The 8,589-nt window shown below is 56.3% G+C and overlaps 2 protein-coding genes across 2 annotated transcripts; both read left to right on the top strand.

Moving 5' to 3' along the window:
• Nucleotides 1-594: 594 nt before the first annotated feature.
• Nucleotides 595-1,683, top strand: LOC131900440 (3-galactosyl-N-acetylglucosaminide 4-alpha-L-fucosyltransferase FUT3-like). The gene has a single exon (XM_059251653.1). It carries the CDS (start codon nucleotides 595-597, stop codon nucleotides 1,681-1,683), a length of 1,089 nt encoding a protein of 362 aa, XP_059107636.1.
• A 4,726-nt stretch (nucleotides 1,684-6,409) lies between these two features.
• LOC131900779 (basic proline-rich protein-like) lies at nucleotides 6,410-7,480 on the top strand (the record flags this gene model as incomplete). The annotated part of the gene is made up of 1 exon (XM_059252096.1): nucleotides 6,410-7,480. A coding segment is annotated over one exon (1,071 nt), but the record flags the coding sequence as incomplete, so codon positions are not given.
• Nucleotides 7,481-8,589: the final 1,109 nt, after the last annotated feature.

The raw sequence follows: 8,589 nt of genomic DNA, 5'->3' as shown, positions 1-8,589 counted from the left end.
TTCTATAAATCTGTACCTTGCTACGTGGCTTGTGGCTTACCAGTACTTTACATCCTGTTCCTCATGGTGGCGGCTGGCAGCGTCTCCTTGCCTCAGCCTTCCACTTCCCAGACTTCTCCTCTCTTTGTCCCGCCTATACTTCCTGCCTGGCTACTGGCCAATCAGTGTTTTATTTATCAATCAATCAATCAATCATCCACAGCATGACACCAGAGAGCAACCTTTCCTGGGGACTCCAGTCCAAGTAGAGGGATATTTCTCCCAGCATTAAGTTGGAGGGGGACCTGAGGGGTCAGGTCCTTGGGTCTCTCGTTCTTTGCTGTAAGTGATGTCCTTTGAGTTCTATCCTCCATCATATAGGAAGCGATAACTCCTATCAAGATTTAGCTGGGCATGGTGGCACATGCCTGTCACCCCAGCACTCAGGAGATGGAGGCCTGAGAGGCCAGGCACTAACGTCATCCTTGCCTACTTAGCTATTACAGGTCAGCCTGGGCTACACGGGACCCTTCTGAAAATTTAAAATGCCCGTGAATAATACCATTCGCACCTCCTGTTCCTATTATGTCCCTCTCTTCGCAGGTCCCCCAGGCCATGGATCCGCCCCGAGCGGCCAAGGCACAGTGTCCCTGGCGTCCATGCCTCGCAGGCCTGCTGCTGCAGCTGCTGTTGGCCCTCTGCTTCTTCTCCTACATCCGAGTGTCCTACGACCAACCCGGCCCCCCAGCTCCTGGTAGCTCCCCAGGACCAGCCTCCACCCCAGCTAGCCCTGTCCCCAGGCCCCTCCTCATCTTACTGTGGACATGGCCCTTCCACAATCCAGTGTCTCTGTCCCCCTGTTCCAAGATGCTCCCAGGCACGGCCGATTGCCAGCTGACCGCCAACCGCAGCCTGTACCCCCAAGCAGATGCCGTCATCATCCACCACCGCGAGGTCAGCGCCAATCCCAGGTCACAGCTGCCACTTCAGCCAAGGCCACCAGGCCAGCGCTGGGTGTGGTTCAGCCTGGAGTCGCCCAGCCACTGTAGCCGGCTGTCCCACCTGGATGGTCACTTCAACCTCACCATGTCCTATCGCGCTGACTCTGACATCTTCACGCCCTATGGCTGGCTGGAGCCGTGGCCAGAGCCTCCAGTCCAAACCCAGGTCAACCTGTCCGCCAAGACTGACCTGGTGGCCTGGGCTGTGTCCAACTGGAACCCCAAGTCGGCTCGGGTGCTGTACTACCTGAACCTTCAGAGTCACCTCCATGTGGACGTGTATGGTCAAGGTCACATGCCGCTTCCCCGAGCGGACATGATGGAGACACTGGCCAGGTACAAGTTTTACCTGGCATTCGAAAACTCCCTCCACCCAGATTACATCACAGAGAAGCTGTGGAAGAATGCTCTGGAAGCCTGGGCTGTGCCCGTGGTCCTGGGGCCCAGCAGGAAGAACTACGAACGCTTCCTGCCCCCTGACGCCTTCATCCACGTGGATGATTTCCAGAGCCCAAAGGACCTGGCTCAGTACCTTCAGGAACTAGACAGGGATAGCCTGAGGTACCAGCGTTACTTCCGCTGGAGGAAGACGCTCAGGCCTCGCTTGTCGAGCATGTCCCTTGCCTTCTGCAAGGCCTGCAGGCAGCTGCAATGGGACCAGAGGTACCAGACAGTCTCCAGTGTGGCCTCTTGGTTCCAGTGAGGTTGCTGGCCAGGGTCCTTTGGTCAGTGTCCTACCAAAAGTCATCGTCTGTAGCCCCTGGGTGACAGATGCCCCCTTTACCTGGGACCCCTTGACAGGCATCTCAGCAGCCCAGAACCTTCGTTCCATTGTCTTCACCTAGAACTTTGCCCACTGGGGCTGTGGGCAGCCAGAAGCCTGAGCCATATCACGAGAACCTGATCCCAACACACTACTTCAGGCCACTGACTCCCATCCCTGCCACCCTGCCACCCTGCCACCCTCCCACTGGTGGGTGGTGGGTCCGCCTCAGTTGCTTCTGGTGCATACGACAGCTAATGCCTGTGGAGGTTGTAGGGCATGGTACTATCACAGTCATCCAGATGAGACCCTGTGTGTGTCCTTCCCCTGGGGATGCTCAGGCACAGAGTGGGAGTGGGTGTGATCGGAAGCCTCAGCCCTGTGGGTGGCCCTGTGTGGCTCCAGAGCCTGGGTGCAGAGCTGAGGCTGTGGGAGACACTCTGTTTACGTTTCCATCTCCTGGTAGGTTCCACCCGGCTCTGCGGCTGGCATGTTGGAAGTGGGTGGGAGTCAGGAGGCCAAGGTCCCCGCAGGCCTGGGTGGGAGGCTGCTTCCCCGAGCACGGGGACACACACCCCACCCTCCTGGGCAAGGGAGCCTGGGGAGCACAGCTTTGGACTCCCAGACCAGCTCTGAGGCTCCGTGGTCTGACCGCACAGGGGAAACTGAGGCCAGGAACAATCACTAACAGTTACTGAGTTCCACAGCATGTGGGGGTTCCAGCCTTTTGGCCACCTTTGGCTGATTCAGATGGAACGGAGTGGGAAATCCATCTCCTCACTCCTTGTGTCTCAAGAAGCTGAGAGGCTGGACAGGGCTCTGGGGCAGGGGCCTGGCCCCAAGCCCTCTCCCACAGAGAATACCACAGGCTGAGGCAGCGCCACATCCTGCAGGGCACCTGGGAGGTCTTGCTGAGCTGATCTGGGTGAAGAGGGGTGCCCTTGGGAGCCCCCACTCTGGGTCACTGGGGCAGGGGTGCATCTGTCTTCAGTCCACTGACCATTGGGAAAGCTGGACAGGGACAGACACCCCCTACTCCCCAACCCAAGTGTCTGCAGATGCCAGGGTCATAGCAAACTTGGATCAATGTGCCATTGCCCTTCGTGGGGCGCACAGATCGCCATCTCTGGGAACCCAGAGCCTGGTACCTTCCAGGCCTGCCGAGGGTCAAGGTAACACCAAGACACAGACACTGGCACCCCAGCCCATGATACCTCCTGTCCTTCCCCAGCCAGCCAGCCAAGGTTTTAGGGGTACAGGATCCGGGTCCTTGGGGACCTGGAGGTGGGCAGTGAGTTATTTTTAGGTGGTGGAGAGGACAGACAGGGCCACAGGGACCCAGTTCGGTGCAATGGTCCAGCGTCCATTCAGACCTCAATCTTAGCAGCAAAACGGCTCTGGCCTCCCCCCCCCCACCCCCGCGTGCCCCAGCCTGGGTCTGTCACGGGTGTTGCGGATGAGCACAGGCGAGGACCGCTGTCTCCTCTGCGTGTTTTCTTTGTTGGGTTTTGGTTTGAGACGGTCTCGGGTGGGCCTAGAACTTGAGATGTCGCCATGCTCGGTCCTTGCGCCTCAGATGACAGGCCTGTGCCACGCGACCCCGCCTCGGCCCTCACTTTCCTCTGCCCACGTGGTCTCTTGCGCGTGTGACCTGCACGTACGCGCATGCTGTCCCTGCTGGGGAGAGGCCGGTGGCTTTGCCCTCCCGGAACAGGGTTTCTCGCTGCACCTGCTGCTATCTCCTTCCGGGATGCTGGCTTTCCGGGAGCGCTCCTCCCGCCACACCCACAGTCCCAGGATCCTGCCATCCCCACGTCCCCAGCGCCTCCTGCCCGTGGCTACCGTGCTGTGTCGCCACCTACAGCTATTCAGGTGGGCCCCGAACATCCAAGTCAGGTCCTCCTGCTCGCAAAGCAGACGCGGCATGCACTGAGCCGTCGCCCCCCGCCTTCTGTCTTCCCATCTGCTTCCCCTTTTCTCCCAGGACACTAGGAACCTCCCCTCCCACCCACCAACTTCAGCCCCAGCTCACTCCCCAGTCACAGAGCTGGGGCTCCAGGGAGAGGCCTGCACGCAGGCGCAGATGGGTCTGGCTGTGGCGCGGTCTGGCAGGCCCAGGAAGGAAACCCACCCTGGTGGCCTGCACGTGCATTCGCTGGCTGCACATGCGCACGCTGTACCTGCTGACTCTGCCGACCGGAAGAGAATTTCTCGAAGATCTGCTGCATCTCTGTTGCCTGCGGTAGAAATCGGTCTGCGGAGGAGCGAGGGAGATAGAGGATTCAGGGGTGAGGGATCCCCACGTGGCAGCCTACCCCCACCCTGCTGCAGCGCGCACCCGCCCTTCTGGGCCATGCCGAGACCCCTACCCCCAGTCGGCTCTTCTTCACCCTCCCATCCCTGATGTCGACCTCCCTGCATCTGGACCCCAGTGTGGCTGCGGTTGCCCCTGCCCTCTCTCCCAGCTCCCAGTCTCTGGGCCTTAGGGTGCCTGCTGTAGGAGGGGGGTGTCATTTTCCCCTTTTCTAGAAATAAAGGGGCTCAGTAGCACGTTCCTCTCACCCTGACACTTGAAAACCTGAGGCAGGAGGATTGGGGGAAGTTTGCCAACGGCAGCTTGGAATGGAATGACCCTTTGGGGTGTGTGTGTGTGTGTGTGTGTGTGTGTGTGTGTGTGTGTGTGGTGTGTGGTGTGTGTTCCTCCAAAAAGGGCAGGGTCAGGCAGAACTCTGTGAGTTCAAGTCCAGCCTGGTCTACATGCCCAGTTTCAGGTCAATCGAGCTATAAAAATAGAGAAACCCTGTCTTAAAAAACATAACAAGAGCCGGGCAGTGGTGGCGCATGCCTTTAATCCCAGCATTCGAGGACAGAGCCAGGCAGATCTCTGTGAGTTCAAGGCCAGCCTGGGCTACACAGGGGAACCCTGTCACAATCAATCAATCAATCAATCAATCAAAATAAAAATAAAAATAAAATCCTTAAAAGCAACCAAGTGTGGCCACAGGGGTCTAGTGGGCAAAGGCACTTGTGGCGACAGCCTGGCGATCTGCCTCAGATCTCTGGACCCACATGAAGGTGGAACAGAGAAGGGACTTCCCAAAGTTGACCCCTGACCTCCACACACAAAGGTTAACATTATATTTTCCAGACAGAGTTTCTCTGTGTGGCCCTGACTAACCTGGAACTCTCTGTGTAGACCACGCTGGCCTCAAACTCAGAGATATTCCTGCCTCCCGAATGCTGGGAGTAAAGGTGTGCAACAGTATGCCCAGCATGCCAAAACTTGGGAGACTGAGGCAGGAGAATTCCCATGAGCTGAAGTCTAACCTTGACTACTGACAGATACCACGTGTCTTAGGATTTTATCGCCGTGAGAGAAACCATGACCATTGCAACTCTCCTAAAGTGTTTGTGTTTTAATTTAATTGAGGCTGGCTTACAGTTCAGAGGTTCAGTCTGTCATCATCATGGATGGTGGGAAACGTGGTGTGCGGGCAGACATGGTGCTGGAGACGGAGCTGAGAGTTCTTACATCAGATCTGCCGGCAGCAGGAATTGGACTGTGTCACTGGGGGTAGCTTGAGCCTAGGAGACCTCGAAGCTCACCCCCACAGTGACACACATCCCACTTCCTTCAACAAGGCCACACCTCCTAAGCAAAAGACATGTGTGAGTGTGCGCGTGCGTGTGTGCGTGTGTTGGTGGTGGTGTCATGTGGTGGCACACGTCTGCCATCCCAGCACTTGGGGAGGATCAGGAGTCCAAGGTCAGCCTGTGATACAAAGATAACCTGATAAAGCTAACATGTCAGGGGCTAGGCACTCACAACGCTCTTTCAGAGGACTTGAATTTGGTCCCAGCATCCACAGCTGCCTGTAACTTCAGAGATCCAACACCACTGTGATCCGTGAGCACCCATGATCAAGTGCACACACCAATGCAGACATATGCACACATTTTTTTTTTTGAGTAAAACCAAAATTTATTATAAGCCATAGTCATTCTAGGGTCCGCCATGCTATATATATAGCCTCCATGGTTCTGTACACACGACATTTTTAAAAGACAAAAAAATCCATATCCACAACTATGAGGATTCAATATGTGTATGACTTATTAGAGTATTCCCTCACAGAACCCAAGTGTGGGGCTGGGCGTGTTCAGGGTGGAGCCCCGCCTAGAATCCCCAGTGAGGGCTGGGGGCGTGGTCAGGGTGGAGCCCCGCCTAGAATCCCCAGTGAGGGGCTGGGGGCGTGTTCAGGGTGGAGCCCCGCCTAGAATCCCCCAGTGAGGGGCTGGGGGCGTGGTCAGGGTGGAGCCCCGCCCGGAATCCCCCAGTGAGGGGCTGGAGGTAGATCCAACCCCCCTTACTTGCTGACACTACTCCACAAATCCCCAGCGGCATATGGATTTGGGATTTGGCAATTGTATTTCTGCTTCTCCTCCATCTCCTCCTCCTCCTCCATCTCCTCCTCCATCTCCTCCTCCTCTTCCTCCTCCTCCTCCATCTCCTCCTCCACCTCCTCCATCTCCTCCTCCACCTCCTCCATCTCCTCCTCCACCTCCTCCATCTCCTCCTCCTCCATCTCCTCCTCCTCCATCTCCTCCTCCATCTCCTCCATCTCCTCCTCCATCTCCTCCTCCTCCTCCATCTCCTCCTCCATCTCCTCCTTCTCCTCCTCCATCTCCTCCTTCTCCTCCATCTCCTCCTCCTCCTCCATCTCCTCCTCCTCCTCCATCTCCTCCATCTCCTCCTCCATCTCCTCCTCCTCCTCCATCTCCTCCTCCTCCATCTCCTCCTCCTCCTCCTCCATCTCCTCCTCCTCCTCCTCCATCTCCTCCTCCATCTCCTCCTTCTCCTCCTCCATCTCCTCCTTCTCCTCCATCTCCTCCTCCTCCTCCATCTCCTCCTCCTCCTCCATCTCCTCCTCCTCGTCCATCTCCTCCTCCTCCTCCATCTCCTCCTCCTCCATCTCCTCCTCCATCTCCTCCTCCTCCTCCATCTCCTCCTCCATCTCCTCCTCCTCCATCTCCTCCTCCTCCATCTCCTCCTCCATCTCCTCCTCCTCCTCCATCTCCTCCTCCTCCTCCTCCATCTCCTCCTCCATCTCCTCCTCCTCCATCTCCTCCTCCTCCTCCTCCATCTCCTCCTCCATCTCTTCCTCCATCTCCTCCTCCTCCATCTCCTCCTCCTCCTCCATCTCCTCCTCCATCTCCTCCTCCTCCTCCATCTCCTCCTCCATCTCCTCCTCCTCCATCTCCTCCTCCTCCATCTCTTCCTCCTCCTCCATCTCCTCCTCCATCTCCACCTCCTCCATCTCCTCCTCCTCCATCCCCTCCTCCTTCTCTTCCTCCTCCATCTCCTCCTCCTCCATCTCTTCCTCCTCCTCCATCTCCTCCTCCATCTCCACCTCCTCCATCTCCTCCTCCATCTCCTCCTCCATCTCCTCCTCCTCCATCTCCTCCTCCTCCTCCATCTCCTCCTCCATCTCCTCCTCCTCCTCCATCTCCTCCTCCATCTCCTCCTCCTCCATCTCCTCCTCCTCCACCTCCTCCATCTCCTCCTCCTCCTCCATCTCCTCCTCCTCCATCTCCTCCTCCTCCTCCATCTCCTCCTCCTCCATCTCCTCCTCCTCCTCCATCTCCTCCTCCTCCTCCATCTCCTCCTCCATCTCCTCCTCCTCCATCTCCTCCTCCTCTTCCATCTCCTCCTCCTCCATCTCCTCCTCCTCCTCCATCTCCTCCTCCTCCTCCATCTCCTCCTCCTCCTCCATCTCCTCCTCCTCCTCCATCTCCTCGTTCTCCTCCTCCATCTTCTTCCTCTCTTCCTTTTTTTTTTTTTTTTTTTTCGAGACAGGGTTTCTCTGTGTAGCTTTGCGCCTGTCCTGGATCTTGCTCTGTAGACCAGGCTGGCCTCGAACTCACAAAGATCTGCCTGGCTCTGCCTCCCGAGTGCTGGGATTAAAGGCGTGTGCCACTACCGCCCGGCTCTTTTTGTTTTTTGAGACAAGGTTCTTCTTTGAATACCTTGGCTGTCCTGGAACTCTCTTTGTAGCCCAGGCTGGCCTCAATCTCACTGAGATTCACCTGCCTCTGCCACCCAAGTGCTAGTTTTAAAAGTGTGGGCCACCACCACCTGACTGCCTTCTTCTTCTTCTTCTTCTTCTTCTTCTTCTTCTTCTTCTTCTTCTTCTTCTTCTTCTTCTTCTTCTTCTTCTTCTTTACTCTGGAGGCCTCAGAATCAGGTGTTTTAAGGCTAGTAAATCTCAAACAAAGGTCCCTGGGGTGCTGGGCTCCACTGGGCACATTGGCCCTGTCACTGCTGCCCCTGAAGTTGGTTGCACCTGTCAACCCTTGCAGGAGAACCAAGGGGACAGAGACCACATTGGCCGCTGGGCAAAAGCCACACTCTCTATGGACTCTTGAAGGCAGCCCTGGGTGGGGTAGAACCTTCTTCTTCTTCTTCTTCTTCTTCTTCTTCTTCTTCTTCTTCTTCTTCTTCTTCTTCCTCTTCTCCTTCTCCTTCTCTTCCTTCTTCTTCTTCTTCTTCTTCTTCTTCTTCTTCTTCTTCTTCTTCTTCTTCTTCTCCTTCTCTTTCTCCTTCTCCTTCAAGATTTATTTGTTTTACATACATTGGTGTTTTGTCTGCATGTATGTCTTTGTTGGATCCCCTGGAGCTGGACTTAGAAAAAGTTGTGAGCCACCGTGTGGATTGTGGGAATTAGATGCAGGTCCTTTGGAAGAGCATCCGTTGCTCTTAACCACTGAGCCACATCTCCAGCCCCAGGCTCTCTCTCTCTCTCTCTCTCTCTCTCTCTCTCTCTCTCTCTCTCTCTCTCTGTGTGT

Source organism: Peromyscus eremicus, unplaced genomic scaffold, assembly GCF_949786415.1.
Source record: "Peromyscus eremicus unplaced genomic scaffold, PerEre_H2_v1 PerEre#2#chr22_unloc_1, whole genome shotgun sequence".
In the NCBI taxonomy this organism is placed as follows: domain Eukaryota; kingdom Metazoa; phylum Chordata; class Mammalia; order Rodentia; family Cricetidae; genus Peromyscus; species Peromyscus eremicus.
This window is presented reverse-complemented; position numbering and strand designations above follow the sequence as displayed.

What these genes read in the sequence shown, in the direction of transcription:
- LOC131900440 (XM_059251653.1), top strand. Translation starts at nt 595, where the DNA reads ATGGATCCGCCCCGAGCGGCCAAGGCACAGTGTCCCTGGCGTCCATGC.